This window comes from Podarcis tiliguerta (assembly GCF_965153285.1).
Source record: "Podarcis tiliguerta genome assembly, chromosome: 4".
Taxonomy (NCBI): Eukaryota; Metazoa; Chordata; class Lepidosauria; order Squamata; family Lacertidae; genus Podarcis; species Podarcis tiliguerta.
Window position 1 is genome coordinate 71,760,818 of NC_139537.1, and position 26,119 is coordinate 71,786,936.

Below are 26,119 nucleotides of genomic sequence, written 5' to 3' on the forward strand. Positions count from 1 at the left end.
GTTCCCAATGTGGGCAACACACCCCACCGGGGGGGGGGCAATTTGATTTTTAAGGGGGTCAGTTAGAGAATGAGTTATTAACAGTGAATAGCCTTTTAGGCTTCCTCCACATGGAGTTCACTTTTTCAATAAGAATTCTATGTCATGGGGGTGGCATCAGGATTTTAAAGATGCTTAGATGGGGCATGGCCAAAAACAGGTTGGGAACCACTGTTTTATAGTTAGTGGACTAATTTAAAATATGATTCCCCTAGTTGCAGTTTGAAAAAGAAAAGGACAGTTTTGGTGATTCCCTCCTGAATATTCTGCACTGTGTTGTTGCTTGTTGCCTCCATTCCGTTCCAGACCCCCAATTCTCCCAAAGAACACTAGGTCCAAGGCACTGATGAGGATGTAGAATGGTGGCCAGATTTCTAACACAATTCTGCACAGCTTAGGTTTGTTTCTGAATTGGGGGGAGGGGAGGTTAGAGAACAATGTGCAATGACTGATCACTCACTGTTTTCTTAGCTGCACCATGTGGAAAAGAACAAACTTTCCTTTACCATGTTAACCACACCCACACAATTACATAAAGAAGACAATAGTTTGTTTACTTTTGTTTGTTTCACCTTTATATTCCCAACTAAGTAATCAGTTTTGAAAAGCTTTTAGTTATCAAGTGACGTGATCTAATAGTAGCATTTGTAAGGCTCAGTTGATTCAGTGGGTGTACTAATCATTGTTTCAGACTAGTACAATAATTACGTTCATCAGTAAGACTGCATTTAATACAACTGTAGAAATTGCACTCTGTGAACTCAACAAGAAACCTTTCCCCCACCAATTAAAACAACAACACTGAGGCGTTGTACAATTTATTTATTTGTTTTCAAAGAAACCAGGGAATTGTAAACCTGCAGAAAAAGAACCATGGTCTGATTTACACATAATACTGAATTAACCATGAGTTATCCCATAGAATTGTGCAGCCTCTCCAGCCTCGTTTTGTCCAAAGTAGGGTAAGTGGTTTGTTTAAACTTGTCAATGAGAACAAATCAGAATCTGAAAATATATTGAGAGAGGAGTAGCACTTGAGTCCAAGGCTTACTGCAGCTTGTTCATATGGTAAGAAACCATGGTTTCCTGTTATGTGTGAACCAGGCCAGTATTACATTGAATTTATTATTTCATAGGAAGACTCCGAAGACAATGTAGTTGTCATCATGCCATACTGTTCAGCAAACTTTTCTACCTGTTTTTTTGAGTGGAACTAGTTGCACTTAAATGCCAATGTAATGATTACACTAAATAAAAACAGAGTTATACACAAATCAAGTTTCTTGTATGTACACACATGCTATCTGATTCACTTCTTTCTGTGCCAAAGAAGTATTGGGAGGAGTTAGTTTGGGGGGAGGGGATTACAGCAATTAACACCTTGGTCATACATATACTTGCAAGTTGCTCATATTGACCTTTGTATATTCTGCCTTCTAAATATTCACTCTTAGAAAAAGGTTTTTTCCCCATATTTAGTGTCAAACCTGGCACCTTTATGCTGATAAAAAAGTGGTGAGAGAAGTTTTGATAACAGAGAATCTTACCTTAGGTTTGATTCACGCATTCATTTGCACAGGTATGTACAATAAAGTCTGTTACAAACAGTGTCCAAATTTTATGACTTTATCTTATAGAATAAATGTCATTCTTATAACATTCAGAGAATTAAGCAAAGTAATATAATGCTCAGAATAACAGAAGTGGAGGAAACCATTGGTTCAGCACTGATTTGAATACAACACATCTGTTTCCTTTTTGGATGTCGAGAAGACTGATAAATGAAAACATCATCACTAAGAAGCAAGGAATGATAATTCTCAGTTCACTGGTTCTTCACCCAAAGGATTACAAGAAGATTGAGAATTGTTACCTCTCTAGAAAGGAGTTATTTGATATCTTTTTTGGTTCTTCCTTTTCCTTCCCCCTTTAGAATGACGACAATTTTAGAATAAGGATTCAGTTTCACATATTACGAAGTAAGATTAATTGCATAGAAGCAGGAAACCCATAGGGTCTAGAAAGGTAATATTTTAGTAAAGTCAGGAGGAATCTCAAAAGCACTATGATAAAGCAATTTTGTTGCTTAAGTGGTACTACAAAGATAGGGTTTTGAATTGAGTGGTCAAACTGGAATCTTTGGGCATGCCTTTACAATTATATAAACACCAGCTTTAATTTTTCTTTGTTATGTGCTTCCAAGAAACATTTTACAATTAAAATTAAAATTTGACTTTCCCCTGAGTCGTAACTGCTAGGAAGGAATGAAATGTATTGAATAATAAAACTGCTGGGGAGGTTTTTCAGAGTTAATATATTTCTATATAAAGTTTATAAATCCATCTTGTAACACATACTTGCATATGTACCTTTAAAATGATGTGGTGGGGGAGGTTTCAAAACATTTTTAGCATTTAAAGTTCTGTAAAGCTTTTGGAGATGGAAACAATACTGAAAAGGGCTTAATCATTTTATGTCCATCATCTCCAAAAACAAACAAGCACTTAGATGAAACATAATTAGAAATTGGCTTAACACACAAAAGAAAGGACTACTGAAAACTATCTTTTTCAGCTGCACTGAAAAAGGAATTGTGTTTCATTATAATAAAACAAGTGGCTTCTAATAAGGAAAAAGGGAACAATTCTTATTAAATGAATGTTTTATAGTGTTAAATAACATTTACAATGTCTGTATTTTAAATAATGTAATTTTCATAGCTGAATATGTGTTATTGTCAGTATGCCTTTTTGTCAACTGCAAATTAAAACGTGTTAATGGGGTTTTTATTACTTACAAATGACATATTTAATGGCCATTACAAATACACTTTCTTAGACACTGTGACATTATGCAGAATTTAAACATGTTACCCAGTTAAAGCCTGATGAAGACCTGCTATCTCCCCTAAATACTTAATGCTCAGAATGGGTTATATAGCTACAGAGCCAGCACATCGCGGTTAATGGATATATATGAAATAGGAGCTGACACTATTCTTTCTATAAGTAGACTGTTGGTTGTTTAACTTTAAAAACAAATTGCTTTTTGATACTTTAGATTGAATCCTAAGTTACTTTTCTCTTCACACAAGGGATGAGTGTGATTTCCATAAACTCCCCCTCCATCTGCAGCCCTGCCTTACTATATCTGACCCGTTTCTTAGGGTCCTGCAATCTCCAAAACCAGATTTTCTGTAAGGAGGTTGTAGAGCTCTGTTCAGTGAATGTGAATGCTGTTCACAGAATGGAAGTTAGGATCCAAGCCACTCATTAATTTAACATCAGATTTATATTCAAAATTAAACCACATATATTAAATATAATTCATCTTTAAAATGTCTTTCCTCCTGAAGTAAAAATGTTTCAGAACTTAGCCGGCATACAATCAAGCTACAACAGATAAAAGAAAGGATAAACTGTTTTCTGTTTTCATCTTTACATTGATAGGTTCGTTAATAATGTTTCTTTGACAGCACGCAGCTGAAGTCATCTTCACATTTCTTTTCAGTTTCATGTACTAAGAGTGGATATTGGTTGCATAAAACAGCATATTAAAACTTATATTCCAGTGGCTAAAATAAAATATTTGTTCGTGCACACTCCTTCTTTTAAGAAGTATTCTGAACCTTATCCACCATCAATTGGATTAAAACAATCGTTTTAGTAAACCCTGAGTTCAATTTGGCATTTGCATTTCTATAATAGATATGAGACTTTTTTTTCATTATCTTCTTCAGTTAGAAGTTCTTCAAAATAGAATCCCTATAAAAGATGGAAAATTGTGGTGTTTAACATTATCCAGTACGTAATGGCAGTTGCCCCTCAAATCAAGTAATATGTGTAAGTTATTTTCCTTGGTTTCAATTATAAGGCCCTTAATAAACTATTTTTAAAAAAACAATCATGCTAAAAATCACCATGCATTCATAACTCAATTCACTTACAAAACCTAGCTTCTTTCATTGCTCACTTCTTCATTTGTTTAAATTGTCTCACAATAACTCACAAGTCTATTGCATTTCTGAGCCTGGTCCTTCACTTATCATCAAAATAAGCTCTGACAAAACAATCCCCACAAACCCAAATGTGTATTTAACAATATTTATATACTGTTTAATTTACCAACCTTTAAACTGTTTACATAAAATGATTCAAAATATTCAATAGAAAATATGAAACATTTGAGTGGGCACGTATAGGATAAGATAATCCTTCAAGTAAACTGTTGCTCCAGCCACTTTTCTGTGTTCCTGTCTCACCTTCAATATCAGGACCAACAGAAAAGTGTCTGGGATAGTTAATGAAGTGTGGGGAACCCTATGGGGGAATGTTGAGTGCCTCACTCCCATGAAATTTATTGGTGTTTCAAGACCCTCCCCCATCTCCTGCTTTATATATAATATGAATGGAGTTAACTTAATGCTACTGTATATATTTCTGGTTTATACAAATTCTAAAATGGCCATTTTTTCCCTGCAGTGCTTCGTAACTCCTCCTGCCTCTTTTCCATATTAAGGACATTGCAACACTGTGCTTTTAACTTTAGTATGGTATGTTAAAGAGAACCAACTCTACTCAGCTGTTAAGATAACCCCTTACCCTGGTCTATAGCATGTGTACATTTTTTCTGCTGAAGGTTAGGTACAGAGTAGGAACAGTGAGGCATCTTGCTAAATCTTCTATAAGCACAGTGCTGCTTTTATTTAAACATACACATCTAATGTGAAAATACATTAACAGGAATTTTGTGCAAACATGATAAGGAAGCTTTGGCACAGACAGCCAATCTCAACTGCTCAAAAGGCTACCATGGCAACTGGCTATTATACACTGATCCCTACTAACTTGAGCATGAAGTTTACATAGTCAATTCTACACAGGATGTGCAGTTTACATGGGCTCGTTTTCCTCTGTAGCCATCATATGACCCCCAAAACAACAGTAGAGGTGATTAATTTTACAGAGTAAAATTAAATAAGCTGTGTAAGACAATGTGATTAAAGTAGAGGTGGCTTGGATTCATGTGCACCAAAATTACACCGGTGGGGAGACTTGTTAGTGAAAAATGAAGGATTGAAACCATGTGCACTTTAGATTGTATAAACACTTTTATTCATATGTATAATGCTGTATCCCCAAAGAAAGACATTTCAAACAGATTTTATCTTCTAGGGTATCTTCCGTACTAACGTCACACACATCTGCGAGTTCATCCGTCTGCCTTCCTCTCTTGAGCTGACTAGTTGATATGAATGGGAAAGATACTGTCAAAAAACTGAGGAGGAGGGGAAGGGAGAAGACTTTTGGGGGAACCTCCAATGTTTCACATAGTAGGGAACACTGCAAATGCTTTTACCCCTTATGAACTGCACAGGGAAAGAAAATGACCTTTCCCAAGTGGAACGAGGCTTCAGTGCCTTTATGATATCAACAACCATTACACTACTCCTCATCTCAGGCCTATTGCATGCTTAACAACCAACACATCATGAACTAAGGAAAGGGGCAACGGTAGTCATGCTCAATCATCCTGGAAGCAAAGGTTCAAGAATGAATGTAGACACAGCAAGGGTGATCTACAAATCAGTAACAGTTACTGTCTGAAAACATCAGTGATGACCGTACAGAACTTGGGAAAAACAGAATACTTATCTCCCCACAGGAAAAGTTAGCATCTCCACCCTCGGGTGATCTGGAAGTCAAGAGTGAGGAAGTATCACTCATTCCCATTTTACTTCTAAACACTTCTTTGAAACATCTATAATGAACAAGAGCATGGTTTCTGGGGTGTGTGTGGCCTTTGTTCATGGGAATACAACCATTATGAGTGAGGAGAAAAGACTTTATATTGATGCCCAAACAAATTTGTTCCTGAACTCTACAACTGTGCAGGACATATAAACAGAATAAAAAGCGCATTATTTCAGAGCTAAGATCTCATATCACTACTAAGTGAAGTAATGTTCTCACCATTCCAAAGATCTGTCCAGAGACTTGTCAGAAGACCGGTGCCGAGAACGTTCAGGTGATGATGTCCTTATTGTAGAAGTTAATTGGTATGGAGCTCCCAGACTCTGGCGGCGAAGCTCTTGGACAGCACGCTCTCTAAGACAAAAGGGTAATTTATCTGAAGATGGGGTAAATACAACAAGCTAAAAGGTGAAGATTCTCACCAAGATTGTTCTTCAGACAGATTATAATGCTGAAAGATGGGGAATGGAGACAGATTGTTCCACAAAGCCAGGAGGAAGGCCAACACAGGCTTTGGGTGTAAAAGTACAGATGGCAACCATTTTGTACTGGGGTTCCGTTCCCAGCCTCCGTGTGCATTGACGGAGCACGCATAGGTGCCCCTGCCCCTGTTATGCCCTCTTCTGGGTCCAAAAGGACCCGTGCTTTAGCAATTGCACATCAATTGGACACGCCTAAAATGGTTGCCACCTGTGTAGAAAAATAGAAAACTACTTTATTTCAGTTAAAATTATTCTGTCCATCTAGCTTAGTACTGTCTACTCTGGCAGTGGCTCTCTGCGTTCTCTAGGACCTTCTACATTCAAACACATGCTCTACCGCTGAGTTGTGGTCTGTCCTCAAATATCACCTCATCTTCTCTAATTGTCCATTTGGGTAACCATTCACCACACTGGCAAACTGAAGCTCTGTTCAAGTGGGCCTACATGCAGGTCTAGGCATGTTTACTCAAGAGGTGAATGGGAAGGATTTAGCACTGGCTGGCAATGCAGACAAGCTGCCATCCTATCACTCCTCAATCTGATGATGTAGAGAGCTTCATCTGTTCCAGGATTAGGAAGGAAATGTTAGTTGGCCAAACTTTAGGATTTTTTTGTCCACTTTGCATCTATCACATTTCCTGTACTGAGGTGATTTAAGTCAGTGGACATTTTAAAATGCAAAACGATACATATGTTTGCTGCAAGCTTATTCTGGAACACAGTGCAGTAGGCCATTAAAGGGACCGTAGGTAAGGTTAAAGGACCCCTGACAGTTAAGTCCAGTAGTGAACGACTCTGGGGTTGCAGCGCTCATCTCGCTTTACTGGCCAAGTTCCGCAGACAGTTTTTCCGGGTCATGTGGCCAGCATGACTAAGCCGCTTCTGGCGAAACCAAAGCAACGCACGGAAACGCTGTTTACCTTCCCGCCAGAACAGTACCTATTTATCTACTTGCACTTTGATGTGCTTTCGAACTGCTAGGTTGGCAGGAGCTGGGACCGAGCAACGGGAGCTCACCCTGTCGCAGGGATTCGAACCGCTGACCTTCCGATTGGCAAGCCCTAGGCTCCCTAATAAATATGCTTTCAATTACAGCTTTAGTTCCAGTGAATATAAGATTACTGCTAAGATGCTTTTAGAAAATATGTACATGGCTCTTTTTAAATTAGCATGATTGCATGTGATCTTATTTGGAAAAATAACAGAAGACTAAATATGTGATCATACACTTGCCTTTCAAAGCGTTCTGTACCCAGCTGCCTTTTGGTGATATCTAACTCAGACTCCAATTGAGTTATTGTATTTTTGAGCTGTGAAAAATCTCGACTCTGGGTAGCACTATAACAGACAAAAGTATCATTTGAACTGAATGGATGCAATTATTCAAATACTGTAAAATAAACAATGGGTTGAATTCAGACTTAAACAAGTATAAAGTAGACCCACAGAGTAATCATAACCAAGTCTCACTGATTTAAATGAATTCGCTCTCATGTTTGACCATAAACCCCAATACAATTAGCTTTTCAAGAATAGCGTTCAGTGTATTCAGTACTGTATAAAAAACAAGTTGGAGAAGGGTAAAAACAAAACAAAAAAAATTATGGGATATTTCGGCTCTCAAAAGGAATTGAATATATTCAGTGCTTAAAATTTCAAACGACACTGAACAGAAATATATCTACACCTAGACATATAAACAAAAAGCATGCACCAATGTTTGTAACACTTTCTGTGCCGATTTCCTAATCACACAAACACCAGTTACTTTCACAGGGCAACGGGGGTAGAATCATGATTAGTCCAGGATTTGGGAGGGAGGGGAAATTTTATAACTTGCAACCTGCTCCAATCACAAAAATAATTTTCTTCCATTTTTCAGGCTGCCTTCTTTCCCAAGAATTCCTTGTGCAGGTGGCTACTACACCCTATCAGTGCTCTCTTTCTTTATCACCAAAGAATCTTTCCCACTTAGTAGAAAGATGGGCATACTAACAAAAATTAATATAGTGGTTTCAAATCTAGAAGAACTGTGTTGTTTCTACCAGTTACTAACTTACATCTTATTTTCAGCCAGCGAAAGCTGCTCTTTAAGAAGCTGAATTTCAGAATCTTTCTCTTGGCTTATCATCTGAGATTGATATTCCTTTTCACGGTTGGATGCTAACAATGTTTCTAGGTTTTTAATTGAAATTCTTTCATTACTGAGTTGTTTTTTGAGGAGTTCGGTTTCAGAGTGAGACGATTCCCATTCATTTTGCAGCTGAAAGCCAAAAAGCGTAAATTTCTTCATTTTCCCTAATATGCAATATATTAGAAACTGATGAATTACATTTCAAATTGTAAACTAAATTCCATTAGCACTCTTCTTCCCCATATCATCTTCCTAGATATAAAATATGCACCTAATGGTCAGTAACTGCAATTCCCTGTCTGTCAATTCAAAAATATGGTATAAAAACCAGCACATTTTTAAGTACTTTTAGCTCTTATTTTATTTCCATACACTTAAATCAGTGTGGCTTAAATATGTTTAACTCTGGCTAGGTTGTATTGATTTTCTTCTCTTTCCCACCCCTGAATAGAGAATTATATAACTGTATGCCCCAGTTAAACTTTAGAGGGCATAATCTGAAGCTCTGCAGAGCCCCAATTTACATACAAAGCTCCATGAGAGCAGAGTCTGCCTGAATGTTTTATTACATGCTAGATAATGAGATGGTCTTCAGTGAGAAATATTATTCTGCACATAGGGCATTCTGATGGGGCAGGATATGCATATTCAGAGTTCATTCATATTCCGGGCGCAGGTCTTTGACTGAGAGTTGCCATTAAGTCTTACCACCAATTGAGGTGAGTGCGCTGGTTTCTTACAAAGATTTGCAGATGCCATTGGGGTTGCAGTAGCCCCCAAAGCCAGATCTGTAAGTTTTGCACACAAATGATAAGTATGATGTGGGGTGGACACCAAGATTCACAGACAAGGTTCTAACTGGAAAAATATTTTTAAAAATCAGGGTAATAAATAAATTTTGCAGAAACTGGGGAGCACTTCTGACCCCTGATACTTTTTGTGGTGATGTTAACAGAAGTGACTGATTAGTTGATTATGGAAAAATAATATTGCTTTTCCACTTTGCGGTCACTTCCAACCATCTTAAGTGATTAAAAAAAACAACCCTGTTATTCTAACAGGAGTAGACTTGGCACTGAGAGTAAAAACACTTATTTTTAATTAAATTAAGGAGAGGAGACCTGAAACACCACATGGCAATTCGCACATTGACATAGTTGAGAACTGACTTGAACATGGAATTGTGGAAAATTGACCAAAAAAAATTACATTTCCCCCCAGTTTTATCAGGGTACATTTGAGTTCCACTTGTTGACAGAGGGTTAAAAGTGCCATTTCAGAAAGTTCTGGTGTGCATTTATCACCGTAGAAACTTGGCATGCATCTATGCCAAGTAATCTACATGATGCATAGAATGGAATGTTGGTCACTTACCATGAACATTCTTTCTGGGGGCATGCAGGGGGAATCCAGTAAACAGTGGATTAATACTACCCGCTGCCCTAGGACAGGTGGGGTCACATGATACCAAAACGATTGCATCATTCAACTCCTAAGACTCCATCTCCAGTTTCAACCATATTCGAGTTGGAGAAAGAGCCATCAGAGAAGCACTTGTGAGCAAAAGAAAGAGAGCCTAGAAAAGAAAAGTAAAAAGTAACCCCTCCAAATAGACATGGCACAAATCAGATGCTGGAGCCCAGGCCCATACAAAGGGTGCGTCTGGATGCCTCCTGCACACCCCATGAAAGAACATTAATGGAAAGTGACCAACATTCTGTTCCCAGCGATGCATCCAGAAAACAGTATTACTTACCTAAGCTAAGCCAAATCAGGGAGGGATCAAAGGGCTGGTTGCCCTGGGGAGAGGTCCTATGATGAAGAAGTGACACTAACCCAGGGGAAATACAGGACCCAGGACCCCTCCTAGCATGTTTAGCCACCAGCTGTCCTGAAGAGTTTGCAGAACAGACAAGTCCTCCAACGATTCCTCTGAGGAATACGAAAAAATGCAATGCAGGTATTTGTTCGATTTGGCCATGCAAAAAAGTCTTTTTAGACTTTTAAAGTCTTTTCAGAATGGCTTAAATCTTTGGAAGGAGAAGCAGACAAATCTGAGGTATGGTGACTTAAAATTTGTCCCTTTTCCCAGAGCAAGATGGATGTAGGGCTATGGCAAAATGCTGATTGATGTAAGCCTCAATAATATCTCTGAGCAGTTGTACAAGGGCAGAGTAAGGCATATCTGGAGACGGACCCTTAATAAGCCTTTGATCCTAACAGCCAGACTAGAAGAACAAAAAGTCTGTGTTGGGTGGACGGCTGGTGACTACTTAGTGATGGTAAAGGGCCACATTATTGAGTAAGAAGCTGCTGAGCTGAGAAGAGCTAGTCAGGCCTGTAGGAGGGAATGAAGGCGCACCATTGCCTGGATGAGGGAGGTTGTCAAATGAGTGGGAGCCAAGTGGCCAGTTTGTAAAAGCACACCAAGTCCAGAAGGTCTAGGTCAGGGGTCTGCAACCTGCGGCTCCGGAGCCACATGTGGCTCTTTTACACCTTTGCCGCGGCTCCGGGGTGGATACTAGAGAGGGGAGGAGGCGCATTGTGCGCCCCGACACTCACCACTGTGGTGGGCGCTGTACTGGCTGTGACGTCGCATGGGGGCGGTGCGTGCGTTAGTCACACACCGCCCCAACGTCACCTTCCCGCCCGCTGTCAGATCGGAGGGCAGCGGCGTGCATGCTTTAAATGTCGCAATGGTTTTGCGGCTCCCAGGTTTTTTTTCCTTCGGAAACGGGTCCAAGTGGCTCTTTTTGTCTTAAAGGTTGCAGACCCCTGGTCTAGGTTGAAGGGGGAAGGATTCTGCCCTCTACTGGCCAGATGAAAGGAGGTCTATCAAATTCTCTATCCAAGCTGGTGGAGCGGAGGTTTCATGCATAAAACCTAATTTTAAGTGGCTGCCTTTTTCCTGCCAAAAACATGGGTTATCTCTTCTAAGAGCTCACTTCCCCTTCCCCCACAGACACCACAGGAAAAATCTTGGGGGGAGAATAAGAGAGAGGAGAAAGAAAATTCACACAGAGAAAGTAAAAAAGGAACAAGGAGCCAAGGTAAATGTAAGAAAATAAGCAGGAGCTTTGAAGTACTAGGGAGGGAAGGAACTGGAGGTGTAATCTAAGGAGCTGGCTTATGCAGTCATTTTGGTATCATGTAACTCTGCCTTCTTAGGGAAGTTGGCGGGGAAAATAAAGTCACTGTTTTCTGGATGCCTCCTGCATGAATCCCTAGGAAAAATGGATGGGGATATTATAGATGGGGCTGCTCGCTTCATGCGCCTACCCCCCCCCCCAACTTATCCAATGCCTTCCCCCCTTTACACCTGACCAAATCCACCCTCTTTACACCTGACCCACCCACTCACAGCTCACCCCAACCCCATTTTTACTCAGTTATTGAAGTCTTGTACCAAAAATAGACAAAGGAGAACAATGTTGATGTTGATATACAGGTTACTTGCATCTTGTGCTAAGGTTCAGTTACAGTAGTCTACAGTACAGTGGTACCTTGGGTTACATACGCTTCAGGTTACAGGTGCTTCAGGTTACAGACTCCACTAACTCAGAAATAGCACCTCCGGTTAAGAACTTTGGTTCAGGATGAGAACAGAAATTGTGCTCCTGCTGCGCCGCAGCAGCGGGAGGCCCCATTAGCTAAAGTGGTGCTTCAGGTTAAGAACAGTTTCAGGTTAAGAAGGGACCTCCAGAACGAATTAAGTACTTAACCCGAGGTACCACTGTACATGTATACACAAAAACATATAAAACTGGGAACCCCTGGAACTGGGGACCCCACAAGGTGGAGGGCTTTCTCAGCAGCGGTGCTCTCCCTGTGGAATATCCTCCCATCAGATGTCAAGGAGATAAAGAACTACACAACTTTTAGAAGATATCTAAAGGGAGCCTTGTATCAGGAAGTTTTTAATGTTTGACGTTTTATGTTTTTATACAGTATGTGCTGGAAGCTGCCCAGAGTGGCTGGGGAAACCCAGCCAGATGGGCAGGGATATAAATACAGTGGTGCCCCGCAAGACGAATGCCTCGCAAGATGGAAAACCCGCTAGACGAAAGGGTTTTCCGTTTTTCAATGCGCTTCGCAGGACGAATTTCTCTATGGGCTTGCTTTGCAAGACGAAAATGTCTTGCGATTCCTGGGGGTTTTTTTCCGCTCCTCACCCCCTTTTTCTAAGGCACTAAGCTGCTAATAGCCTTTTAGCAGCTAATCCGCTAATCCCTTAAGCCTTTAATAGCCACTAATAGCCGCTAAACTGCTAATAGCGCTAATCCGCTAACAGGGTTGCTTCGCAAGACGAAAAAACCGCTAGACGAAGAGACTTGCGGAACGGATTCTTTTTGTCTTGCGAGGCACCACTGTAATACAATTATTGTTATTATACCTACTTCACAGTTAAACTATGATGGCCACAAATTTAGATCACTTTAAAAGAGGATTAGACAAATTCATGGCAGATAAGACAATCAATGGCTATTACAGTCTTCCACTGCTATTGGAGGCAATATGCCTCTCAATGCCAGTTGCTGGGATTCTTAAGTGGGGAAAGAGCTGTTGCATTCATGTCCTGCTTAGAGGCTTTTCATAGGCTTCTAGTTTGGCCATTGGGTGAACAGGATGCTGTACCAGAAGGGCCTTTGGTGTAATCCAGCAGGACTCTTCTTATGTTTGTATTTAAGCAAACGTACATAACATAAAGGTTGCTGTATTGTGAGAATTTCATTCAAGATGATATTAAAAGGCATTCCAACTTATGTTTTCTGCCTTTCCTGTTTGCTCTAAACAATGTGTAGATTAGATTATACTTACCCGTTCTACTTCCTGTGTTGTGTTACTTAGTTGCCGGGCTAATAACTCTTTGCTAGTGTCCAATTTTATGCAGAGTTCCCGAGTAGATGCCAACTCTGACAGTACAGAAACTTTCTCCAGTTGCACGTCATGGAGTTCCTCCTCCATTTTCAAAAGAGACTTACCTAATGTAGAAATCTGTGACTTGTGGGCTTTTTCTGCTGCTAATTGCTGTGAAAACATGTGTTGATGAAGACAATTAACATTTTGATAGAAATGTACCAGAACAATGCCTAATAACTTTAGGGAAGATCAATTACAGTTTTAGTTAAATAATGATACCTTATCTTTTTCGAATACATAACTTCTAAGAGTTTCTGAAGTGAATTTAAAATAAAACTGTTAACTGTAAGCAGAATGTAAAATCAATATCTTGTGAACAAACCAGTAAACACTAGATGCAGCTACATTTCATTTATATCAATTATTAAAATAATTGGATTAAAATAACTGGATTAAAATAAAAGTGTCTAATCTTCAAAATTTTGATTTTTGGCTGCAAAATCAGATTTCAGAGCTGGGGGTGGGGAGAAGATAGAATTATTAAGATTAGAAAACAAAAACATACATATTATTTCTTACCAACCACATTGTGTACAGGAACCATCTTAAGATACATAATGGTACCTAGAATATTGGTACTTAGAATACTGAACTCTCAGCTTGGTAAAAGTCTAGAATTCATACATTTACAGAAAAACAAGGGCTCACACCACATACTTATCCCAAACAGTCTCAAAAAGGTCAGAATGTGCAACAATCTAAGGTCAAAATCTATTGCCATCAACTGGTGATCTGTGGTTTAGCTTAAAGCAATATGGTGGAAGCAGAACTGGAGGAGAAGCAAAGTGGCTGTGATCTCTCTGGGAACCCACATTTGCTTGGCCACACTAAGCCATGATTTGGTTTAGCATGGTGTGCAAATAGGGTCAGTGAATGATGGTGAGTGGAAGACCTCTTCCCTTTACAACAAATGTGCTTTCTGAAAGTACCTGTTGTAGCCCACATAACTGAGACATATGTCTCACAATAAACTTTATCCCTTAACACTCCCAATGGAGATGAAGAACAAGGGCGAAAGTGCTGAATGGAAATGAAAAAGCTCTACTGCCCAGCTATTAAATGAAAATGAAATTGTAAAAATGGATTGCTGAGGCTTTTCCAACTTACGTGCCCAATCTCTGTTTCAAGAGCCTCTGTTCGTTCTTTTAGTCTGCGGCTCTCAGATTCTGCACTGAGGAGCTCCAGTTGGACAGAGCTACAGTTTGCTTCCATTTGTTGGAACTTGGATTCCCACATTTCTGCTTGCTCATTGGCCCTATGGTATTTATCCAAAAGATCTTGATTCTCCTTTTCCTGAAATTCAAAATTTGGTTTCATTTTTGAAATTTGAGGCCAGTTTACATATGCCATGCATAGTGGGACAGAAAATCAGCTTGCATAACCACAGAGCAGGAGCCAAAGTGGTGTCCAACAGATGCTTTGAACTACAACTCCCAGCAACATAGGTAACACCCAGTGATCATGGGAGTTGTAGTCAAAAACATCTGGAGGGCACCACATTGGCTACCCCTGTCCTAGAGCATAGAAAACATAACCTGTGTTACAGTGATATATGCTATCATTTGTATATATAATCACCTGAATGCTGCAATCCTTCCACAACTTTCTTGAGTGAAAGGTCATGGGAACTGGTTGTGTACACCCCATATTGTTAGACAATTGGAAAGAGAGCACATGGCTCTCTACTGCTACACTTTACAATATAAATGGATGGAAAAAAAGTGAACTGGCCCTTAGTAAACTATATTCACTTCAGTCCAGTTGTATGGTGGGTTTGCAGGATTAGTGGACATCTGCAACTTCACTGTAGAAAGATGGACCTGCCATGCAGGTACTGCTCTACTTGTGCAACATGCCCATGACCAATTTGGGGAGAATATCTCCTCCCACTCTTGCCACTCAGTAGTAAAGTTTTCATGGGCTGCAGGGGGGAAGGGAACAAGACAGATGGGCAAGCACTAGCTGTATAGTGGGGAAGGGGAAGGGCTCTGATGTTGTTCCAAGTATACCATTGCAGCTCCTTCCTCTGTAAGATCTGCTGCAAGAAAATCAAAGCAGATGAGGAAATGCCTCAGTAAACTTTTGTGTTTAGTAAAAATACAAAAAATAGAATTTTGTAACTGCATGCAAGCATTTTTCAGCATGCAATGCATTTTGAATTGAGACCTTAAATAACACTAAGGCAGCTCAGATGTGCATTGACCTTGCATGCCTTCTTCTACTGGGATTATCAAACTCTTTTTGCATTTTGCACATGTGTCAGTACAGATTAATGCTGATGGAAAGCTTCTCCTTCCTTCTACAGACTTTTGACCTATTTGAGATCTTAATCAAAAGCTAGTTTGGCTGCAAAGCTTTTGCAATCCATGGAACATAGACTATAAAAGTAATGCAGTTTCCCAGTACTGGCTGAGTGGGATCATTTTTTAGAGCAGGGGTGGTGAATGGGATCTGGTCCAATGGGCAAGATTGTCATCTCCCCCACCACTTGTGGGCAAAATTTGACATCTGGTTGGGGTAGCCTACCTAACAATACCCTGATGTCACAATGACATCAAACAACCCTTTTTTGCCTCAGGAGGAGTGCTTTGCAGGGCCTTTCACAAGACCCTTGCAAATTGCTCAGCGACATAGTATTTTGCATAGGGCTTTGCAAGGGTCTTGATAAGCCCCTTGCAAATTACTATCTTGCAGAATGCTTTACAAGTGTCACTGTGAATTGACCCAATGAGGCTGTCAGCTCTCCTGAAGCATTTTGCACAGCACTCTCTGAAGGCTCAGTAAAACCTTTCAAATCATTAGAATGTATAGGAATATGCTCCTTGACAGGAAGCACCCCATAAGACATTGCATGGTTTAGAAAACTTGCAGCTTTTCAAAATATACATTTACTTTAGATTTCAGCATGCTCTTCAGTCTGGAAATATCTGTATGCCAATCTTCAGTTTTCGACTTCAGATTATCAAGTTCATTCTGACATTCACTGAGTTTGTGATGCAGAATCTGTCAAAGAAATGTGAAACACTGTTTTAGGCAAGCATTTCATACTCTTTTCAGGTTTGACTATATTTTAGAAGTAGTATTAGGTGTCGTAAAGTGTTACAATTAAAGATGCATTCCTATATATAAAAGGAGAAATGCGAACCTTCAAGATGAAACAAAATTCTAAATAAAATTTAGAGTTAGCAGAACAAGCCTGAAGCAACACACTTGTGCACACACAGGGCTGGCCCAAGACATTCTGGATTTTGAGGGGAACCACAAAATGACGCCAGGCACTCCTGTCCTCCCTAGTTAGTTACAAAACAGTTCCTGGTTAATAATGGGAAGGTAAATATGAGTTGTATTCAAATCTGCCAACATATACCTGATTCTCCTCCTTAAAGCCATAAAGCTGTTTTTGTAGATTATCATTTTCCCGAATTAATCCTTCTTTCTCTTCACTAGTCTGAGCAAGTTCATTATTAGATTCATCCAAAAGTTGATGTAGTTTGGTAATATCCTGTTCACACCTGCATAGTGCTTCAGTAGAATGCCTGGGCAGTAAATTATAAAATGCAAAATAAATTTTACATAAAAATGTTATTGCAAAACAAGGGCATGAAAATGTCCCTTCATCAAATGTTTTTAGATAGAAGTATACCAATAATTATGTTTATTTAATAACACATTTTAAAAATATTGAATAAGTCTAATATTACAAGTTATAAATACAGAATAGATTAATTTATATATGTTAATTCTAACAGAATAGTTCAAATTAAGTAAAAATAACTTTAACAGAAAGAAAGAAATCCAGAGTTTACGTCTTACTTTGTTGATTTCTCCATATCAGAAAGTAGGCACTTCAAATCTGAAATGGTCTTTTCCTTGAAAATAAATAAAAATGTATTTTTCCTCAGTTAGTAAAAAAGAGATGAACAAAACAGGAAATAGTTTGTTTTTTCATGTCAGTTTCTTTTATTCAGTAATATTTTATAAGATTAAGGCTGCAATTCTAATCATCCTTATATGAGAGTAAACTCCAATGAACAGAGCAGGATTTACTTCTGAGTAATTGTACATAAGCTTGCACTCCACAGGTTTTTAACATTTTGACTGCAATCCTATGCACACTTCCTTGGGAATAAGCCTCACTGAGCTCAGTGCGGCTTAGTTCTAAGTAGACATGCATTTGATTGCAATGTTAGGCTGCCAGAACAGCAAAATAAATATGGTAGAGATTTAATATCATAGCATAGGCAAACTTTGCAGCAAAAGTCTCAGAAATCTCTGAACTGTGGTGCTGGAAGGGGGTGGGATTAACCCTTTCACGTGACATGGTTTCCTCAATCAAAATGCCCCCTAAAGTTGCTATTAGAATCTCAACATATACAACATAGTGGTTACAGAGTCTCTGGCTGCAAGACCTACAAACAGCATGTACAGGGATAGAAAGTTATTTGCCAAAAAATTATAGCATTTTAACAGTTTTCTAAAAGGTTGTAAAGTTCCTCATTCTTTATTTAAAACTGTACTTAAAAGTCATAATCATATTATTATTAGTATCAGAAGGTGTATGTTTAAACTAAATCTAAAAAGCACCAATTTTCATAAGCAAATGTTTTAACCCTACTAATCCACGTATTTGCATATTAAAACAGAATTACTCAGAAATAATCCACAGAAATGTCAATTTCTCATCACTAGCACAACTCATACTTGTACCATTTACTTTGTCCAGTATGCCTGTAATGTGTACTTTCAAAAGCTACATGCCAGATATGAACTCTTCTTCTTGCACAAGCACAAAAAAATTCTAAATGTGATGAATCTTAAATATCTAAACATTTATATATCAAAACTTACTTTAAGGGCCAAGCTTTCTTCAAGGGAGGCAACTTTATCTGCTTTCTCTTCCAGAAGCTCATGTAAAGAATCCTTTTCTGTATCAAGTTCAGTTATTGTGTCATTGAGTGTACAAATATCTTCTTGTTGAACAAGATTTTGTTTTGAAAGCTTTTCTGGAAATATTATAATAAAATTTCATTATTTTATCAATTTAAAATAACCTTTGGTAAATAGGCTGTGATCAAGCAACAACTCTGATGAGCATACAAATATTTATTATACATGTACAAGTTCCACTCCCCCTACATTCTGGCCAAAGTGCAAACTTTTAGCTAAGATAGTCTTGCAGAAAAAAACAATGAACAGTCTTGTGACATCTTAAAGGCCAACAATTTATTGCAGCATAAGATTTTGCGGAGTACAGTCCACTTCATTTTATCCTGAGTTGCTGGTGCATGTACATGATTGGGGGCAGGGAGACGGGGAGAAACTGGAAACAATGAGGTCAGAAGAAAATGAAATACAATGGACAGTCACAATTTCCTTAGCAACAGTGACCATTCACAAAACGAAGAGTTAATAACAAGACGATCTGACATTGCTAAGTTACTTAACACATATAGTGCGATTTTTAAAAAATCTATCGTGCTCATTCTATCCACAATGATAGCACTGAACCTCCCTCACCTCTCATGCCCAGGCCTGGGAAGGAAGTGAACAATGGGGGAAACTGGTCTAGCTACTCACCACTTGCCACAGAATATGAATCCACTATACATCTGTAGCACTATTATTGCCATGTTTTCCAATAATTTTCAAATGCTTCTAAATAACTTTATATAAATACAGCACAAACACCATCACATGGATGTGTCCTTAATTGTCAAACTTGGCCCAAGTAGCCAAGAAAATTGAACTTTTCTGTAGCAGCATTTTGGGGCTCTGTGTCACATTCTTGTAATGACACAGGCTGTGGGTAGCCAATGAGGTATGTTCCAGTTTTTGTAAGACTACAATTTCCATCATTCCTGACCCCTGCCATGATGACCATGGCTTATGGAAATCGTAGTCCAAAATCATATGGAGGGCACTTCATTGGCTACCCCTCCTCTATGAAAAGTACACCTCTCTGTGCCTAAGTCTTGTGGGATGCAGTTTTGTTACTGTTTTTACAGTAATATAAAGTGCTTGGATCATGGAGATTTCAATCATGACCTTGGTGAGCAAGCAGCAAATTTAAATCATTGATTTAAATTTTAAATATTATTTATTATTCAGATACTTCCTATATAAAAAAGTACATATTCACTGGTACTAAAGTCATAGAAACAAATATTCCTGACTAAATAAATCACAGAACTTAGGCAGAAACTTGGCACAAAATAGATGTAAAAGATCATCCATATGGATTAGTGGGTGACACTTGTAGACTTGCCAGTCTCTGGCCCCAGTCGTTGTTATTAATAATTCATTTCTATGCCCAAAACTCATTAAAATGTGGTCTGCAGAATCACAATTAAAACTAAAATGACATAACAAATGAAACCAAGCAGAATACATTCAAGAAACAGAAATGGCAGATTACAAATATGAGTCACTCAACAAGGTTATAAAAACAGGAAATTGTTTTCATAAATAGGCTTGCTGAAATAACCAAGTCTTAATTTGGCACTTTCAGCTAATTACAAACAATGGCAACTTGATTTTACTAGGTAGAGTTTCATAACCCCAGTGCCAAATGCACAATTCTTCTTAAGGATAGTCTGACACTATCAGGCACCATCAGACATTTATCAGAGGCAGGTTGCAAAAGTCAGGCAGGGGTATAAGGAGTAAGGTAAGATTTTAAGCTGCAGGTATTTAGGCTTAATATACTTAATAGTAAGACATTGAAGATAGTTTGGTAGCATACTGCTAGCCAAATGCAACTCTCACAATATAGGTGTTATATTTTGTCAATAGCTAGCACCTGATAACCAGGCTGCATAATTCTGCACCAGCCTCAAGTGTAGCCCCACATAAAATCACATTGCAATGGTCCAATAAATAATCCAGTATAAAATATATTTTAAAAATTACTCAAAGGTTAGCATTTGAAACTTACCATTTTTTTCATCTAGACACGTAATTTTGTCTTGAATGAGCTGTAATTCATATTTTTTCTTTGAGAGTTGTCGTTGGGCCTCTGCAATGTTATGCTCCATTTTTTCATTCATAATGCTAAAAATTAACAAAGGGCAATTTAAATTTATCTTTTTACACAAACTTTGCACTAACACTAAAAGGGATCTTATGATAAATGGCAACTAATTAATAGCTAGTGACTATAGAGCAAGGGAATTTTGTGAACGCGTAATTAACTATTAATAAAAGCTAAGCACAAGCTACTGAACTCTTCAAACAGAAGTCAGTGCAAATCAGGTCTCAGGTAAGTTAGAATTAGTGTATGAAATAAGCCAACTTAACTAAAGAGCAGCTATTGCCAAAGTAGAACATACAGTATATCACCATCCTTTTAAACTACATTATTATTTATATCCATTAGAAGCCTACTTTGTATCTCAAAAAGTTAAGATTATAGTCAGTCAACAGACACAAACTTAGAAACATAAAATATTTGATTCAACACATATTTCAGTTACCTCAGTGAAGCATTAGTTGCTTTTTGCCTGCTTAGCTCACTTTCAAAATCTACTGCTCTTTTTGCCAATATTTTCATCTCCATTTCTAGAGACTCGATTGTCTCCTTCATTAAAGCCATCTTTGATGTTTGATCTAATCGCTCATTGTCAAGCTAAGACATTAAAGTGACAAGGAATGATTACTTTATATAACATCCAACTACTTCAATTAACATACACTTTTACCTAGGAATTATTTGTGTTGCCTTTTCAGACTTTTTCTAGAATTATAGAATCGTAGAGTTGGAAGGAACCCAAGGGTCATCGAGTCCAACCCCCTGCAATGCAGGAATCTCAGCTAAAGCATCCATGACCGATGACCATCCAACCGCTGCTTAAAAGCCTCCAAAGAAGTTGTCTTCACACAAATGCACAGAGTATGGGAGACAAGCAAGATGAATTGGGGCTTTTAATTCAGGAATGCAAGTATGACCTGGTAGGCATTACTGAAACCTGGTGGGATGAGACCCATGACTGGAATGTAGAAACTGAGGGGCATAACCTGTTTTAAAGGAATAGGCCAAGCAGGAAGGGAGGAAGAGTAGCATTATATGTAAAGGATGTGTATACCTGTGAAGAAATCAATGACTTGGAGCATGGAAAGCGGACTGAGAGTATATGGGTAAAGATTGTAAGAGAAAGAAACAACAGTGACCTTACTGTGGGGATCTCCTATAGACTGCCAAGCCAGACAGAAGACTTGGATGATGCAGCAGAACCCCCTTCCAACGCAGCGAAGCATTAACCACACTAGGGACCCAACCAGTCAGTCTCCCTCTGCTAGATTTAATAAGCCAGGAGGGACAGGGGTCAAAGGCGCATGTGGTCAGATGCATTGCCACCAGCACCTTGTCCACCTCAGCTGATTGCATTATCTTGATCAAGACAGCCAAATGCAACACGATGCATAGCAGAGCAAGGACCTGATTAGCTGAAAAATAGGCAGTTCTTTAATGCACAAACTGGGAGTATTGATGCTCTGTTGCCAAAGCACACAAAACCCTGGAGATAACTCTGAATGGAGAGCAAATCAGTCTCCTATTTTCTTTTCCAGTAAGATTGTATCTTATATACTACAGTTTCTAGGACTAATTCCTTAAGAATATATTTCCATTTAATAAAAGTTACAGGTTACAGTGAGAATCGAAACTCTTTGTTACAATAAGCCCACTGGCTACTGGCCTGTTTCTGGGTACAACTGAAATGTTGGTCATGAGCTGTACAGCCCTATACACCTTGGGTCCAGGCTATCTCCCTAGATAAGCCTGACCAGGTTTTGAAATCTTCAGGGGACACCTTTCTCTCCGTTTGCCACCCTCACAGGCACATTTGGTGGGGACATGGGAGAGGGCCTTTTTGGTGGCTGCTCTCATATTGTGGAACTCTAGTCCATGGGAGGTTAGGTTGGCCCTCTCTCTCCTTTCGCTGGCAGGCAGGCGTTTTTTGTTTAGATAGGCCTTTGGCCACTATTGTGGCAGGGTCATTTAATGGTATGAATTGCATATTTTCTCCTCCTCTTGTTGTTGGGTTTTTAAATGGTTGTTTTAATTCAGTGTCGTTTTTAATATGGTAACTTATTTATTTATTTATACTTATAACTGTTTGGTGTGCTTTTTAGCTGTATCTGTATTTAATAAATGTTGTGAGCCACGTTGGATCTGACTCTTGCACTGGGAGAAAGACGAGATATAAATAAATAAATAAGCAAACAAACAAATAAAGCTCTGTATTGATTACTAAATAGAAACATAAGAATTAATGCATACAAATAATTGCATGTTTCTTTAATAATGTAGTAAGAGTTGTATATTTATACAAAAAAATCATTCAATGTATCTTTTCAATGTCGCTGTCCTTACAGGCTTCTAACTGCTTGTTTAATGTAATATCTACCATATCTTTAAAATAAGGAAACATTTCCCCTTACACTCTGAACATTTAACTCCAGTTCCTCAACTCTCTGTTCCAGGTGAGCTTTTTCGTTAAATGCAGTCTCTTGAGCAATCTGTATCAAACAAAAACATAAATCAAATACACTTAGTATAATAAAATTTAATCTATTAGATTAGATACCACACAACGGTCTTGGCAATTGTCTTATGTTGAACATATGTTGCACAAATGAATTTGGATAAAAAGTCAAACCTTTAACCTCTCTCTCAAGCTATCTCGTTCAGTGGACATCCTTCGGAAATCAGAAATAGCTGCATCCCTTTCTGTTTCCACACGCCTCAAAACAGCCTGCGCAGTCATCGCAGTTTTGGATGCTTTCGGGACTTTCATAGCTTCTTTTCGCAGTTGATTTATTTCTTCCTGGGCCTATCATTCAAAATTAAAACTCAGATGCAGATTTGTCCAATTCAAGACAACTTAAATTGTAACTAGTCTACCAAAGACAAAACTGGAACCAACTTACTTCAGCAGATATATACAAAGTGAATACAACCCGTAATGTCACATCCACAAATAGCTCAAGCAACAGAGATGGCCTGTTGTTATTAAAACCTGCTTAGGTTGGGAGCTATCCAGAGGCATCAGGCTGGCACTGTGGAAACGTGATCCTGGAATAAATCAATCCTTGATCTAATTCATCAAAGTTCTTTCTATGCTCTTAATAGTTTGTATAGGAGCAGCCAGCAGGAAAGAGTGTCACCATGGACCTGTCCTGGCAGCAAGATTACTGCTGTGTATCAGGATGATGAAGAGGTAAGGCAAATTAGCAATTCAGTTATGGTGGTTTAGGCATACCAGCAGAGCCAATTTAACATACCTGCCAGTATATTTGAACCACCCTGTCCTCACTACCACCCTACTCCACCTCATCCTGCTACATAGCAGCAACAGTGCTACTAAGTCAGGTCTGTGGCACCACCCCTTCCCACAAGCTGCTGCTCACATTACTTTCCATGATGGGTCCCAAAAGAAGAGATAACATCTATTCATTCATTCATTCATTATCTTCAAAATTTCAAAACTTTTCTCCCCAATGTAAATGTACAAGCAGGATACAATAATAAATTATAACAGTACAAAAAAGAAAAGAGGAAAATATTTTATAAATCCAAATCATAAATCTCTCTGCATATAAAATCAGTATTTTTTAATGCAGGCTATACAAACAAAACAGAAAATAAATTGAAACCTAAGTGCAGGAAGCCTAGAAAAACAAAAATATTTTAACAAACTGTTTAAGTCTACAATGAGGCAGTCCTATATTCCTCCAGAAAGAGAAAGTCCAGAGTTTAGGTGCCAAAAGTAGGAGCCCACATTTTAAGTACTTGCACATCATTAATCGGGACGCAGGTGGCACTATGGGTTAAACCACTGAGCCTAGGACTTGCCAATCAGAAGGTCGGCGGTTTGAATCCCCACAACAGGGTGAGCTCCCATTGCTCGGTCCCTGCTCCTGCCAACCTAGCAGTTCAAAAGCACATCAAAGTGCAAGTAAATAAATAGGTACCGTTCCAGCAGGAAGATAAACGGCGTTTCCGTGCGCTGCTCTGGTTTGCCAGAAGCAGCTTAGTCATGCTGGCCACATGACCCGGAAGCTGTACGCCAGATCCCTCAGCCAATAAAGCAAGATGAGTGCCGCAACCCCAGAGTCAGCCATGACTGGACCTAATGGTCAGGGGTCCCTTTACCTTTACCTTTACATCATAAATCCTGAGGACGACAAACCTTCAACAATGCCTCCTAAGACAATCTTAAGGTAAACAGCTCCCAACACTTTAAGATTTTATATTTTGTCAGAAATTGTTCTTACCAGAATATTCCATATGGCTGTAAAGATTACCTGATCATAAAGTTGAATAACTTTGTCTCTTTCTGCTGTGAGAACCTTGATGTTGCCTTGAACTTCTGCCATGTGACGTTCATATCTTTCCAGCATTGTCTTATATTCATCACGGTCTCTCAACATTTGCTGAAATTCTGGATCAGATTTACATCCCTAAACAATTAATGAAGAGAAGTTGATTTCCTTTTCTACTGCTTTAGATTTATCAATCAATCAATCAATCAATCAATAACATCCATAAGTCACAAACTTTAGAATTTGATTGGATTATCCAGTTTTAAATTATTCAGGAAGATGGTGGGCGATATCCAATTAAGTCTTAATCAGAGACTTTAAGTCTATTGAACTCAATTAATCTACTTTGAGTATGACTAACCATTGGATATCTTTCTGTCTGTTCAGTTCATATTAATCTGTGCACAATTAACTATTCTGAAATGCTTTTTGTTAGATACTATGTAGAATGTGATTAATTCTATTGAAATGAGTCTAAACAAAGATTTAGATAGATCTTGAAAGACAGATACCTTGAAAATTGTATAAACTTAGGTACATATCACAAAGTTAGAAACAACAAAAGATAATGCAGTACATCTTCCCAATGACAGAACCATCCATCTACCAATCCATCATCAATTAGTCCTTGCAATCCAAACAGCAGTATGCAGCAACCAGATAGCATGCATACCAGAAAATGCAACCTGTATTTTGTATGCATTAGGCCGCAATTCTAACTTATCAGGGAGCAAGTTCCATTGAACTCATTGGGCCTGCTTCTGAGTAGAAATGCACAGAACTGCATTGTAAAGCTGCTTAAATCTTACTGACTTCAACAGGATTTAGGTAGTCTGATTAATTTACTTCAGGCCCTCACTAGCATGTTAATAGTGCCAAGTAATCAAAATCAACTGAAAAAATGCACAAATCTATACTTTATGAAAGTTGAAAAATATACCCGGATGGGGGAAAGCTCCTTTGAAACAGAATGAGAGGAGCTGCGCCTAGGACTTGATGTATTTCGAAGCATTTTCTTCAGCTGATATCTGTCTTCTTCTGCTGACTTGATAGAATTGTCAAGCCTTGAGGGACGCTTCTCCTGTGATAGTTCAATGTTTGAGGAAGGCTTTTAAGTGCCAAAGTGAAAACAATTATTACTATAAAAATACTTTTCCAACTAAGACAAATATTTACACATTTCTACAGAAACAAGATTTTTTATGTTTCAGATTTTCTGAATTACCATATTATAAAACCATTAAAGCTGTTTCTGTCAAGACTAATAGAGTTGGTTGTATGAAGCAGATCTCACAATAAAGGCTGGGAAGAGTGGGAGAACCTAGCATGCAGGTGGCCATGAATGCCTATGTGCACCACTGAACAAATGTCATAGCTGACAACTTAAGTGAGAGAAGAAGACTGGTTTCGCCACCTGCCTCCTCTTTCCTTATTTGTCCTTTATGAAGCAGGGTATGGATGAAAAATAG

At 38.7% G+C, this 26,119-nt stretch overlaps 1 protein-coding gene across 11 annotated transcripts in view; it reads right to left on the bottom strand.

Annotated features, from left to right (window-relative positions):
- Window positions 1-844: 844 nt before the first annotated feature.
- TSGA10 (testis specific 10) overlaps window positions 845-26,119 on the bottom strand; it is a 37,003-nt gene continuing 11,728 nt past the window's right edge. For 2 of the 11 annotated variants that reach the window (XM_083437724.1, XM_083437729.1), the window contains exons 5-20: window positions 25,591-25,731; window positions 24,633-24,788; window positions 22,985-23,158; window positions 22,767-22,844; window positions 20,801-20,952; window positions 20,263-20,378; window positions 18,177-18,331; window positions 17,142-17,197; window positions 16,696-16,864; window positions 16,221-16,331; window positions 14,436-14,621; window positions 13,227-13,436; window positions 8,335-8,537; window positions 7,508-7,612; window positions 6,012-6,146; window positions 845-3,803 (exon numbers count right to left, since the gene is read on the bottom strand). In XM_083437724.1, the coding sequence (XP_083293850.1) occupies window positions 3,779-3,803; window positions 6,012-6,146; window positions 7,508-7,612; window positions 8,335-8,537; window positions 13,227-13,436; window positions 14,436-14,621; window positions 16,221-16,331; window positions 16,696-16,864; window positions 17,142-17,197; window positions 18,177-18,331; window positions 20,263-20,378; window positions 20,801-20,952; window positions 22,767-22,844; window positions 22,985-23,158; window positions 24,633-24,788; window positions 25,591-25,662 (2,103 nt within the window). In that variant the 5' untranslated portion in view covers window positions 25,663-25,731 and the 3' untranslated portion in view covers window positions 845-3,778. Of the gene's footprint in view, window positions 3,804-5,130; window positions 5,734-6,011; window positions 6,147-7,507; window positions 7,613-8,334; window positions 8,538-9,782; window positions 9,985-13,226; window positions 13,437-14,435; window positions 14,622-16,220; window positions 16,332-16,695; window positions 16,865-17,141; window positions 17,198-18,176; window positions 18,332-20,262; window positions 20,379-20,800; window positions 20,953-22,766; window positions 22,845-22,984; window positions 23,159-24,632; window positions 24,789-25,590; window positions 25,759-26,119 lie in introns of those variants that run through there. The other 9 variants (XM_083437725.1, XM_083437727.1, XM_083437731.1 and 6 more) reach the window with 6 other exon arrangements.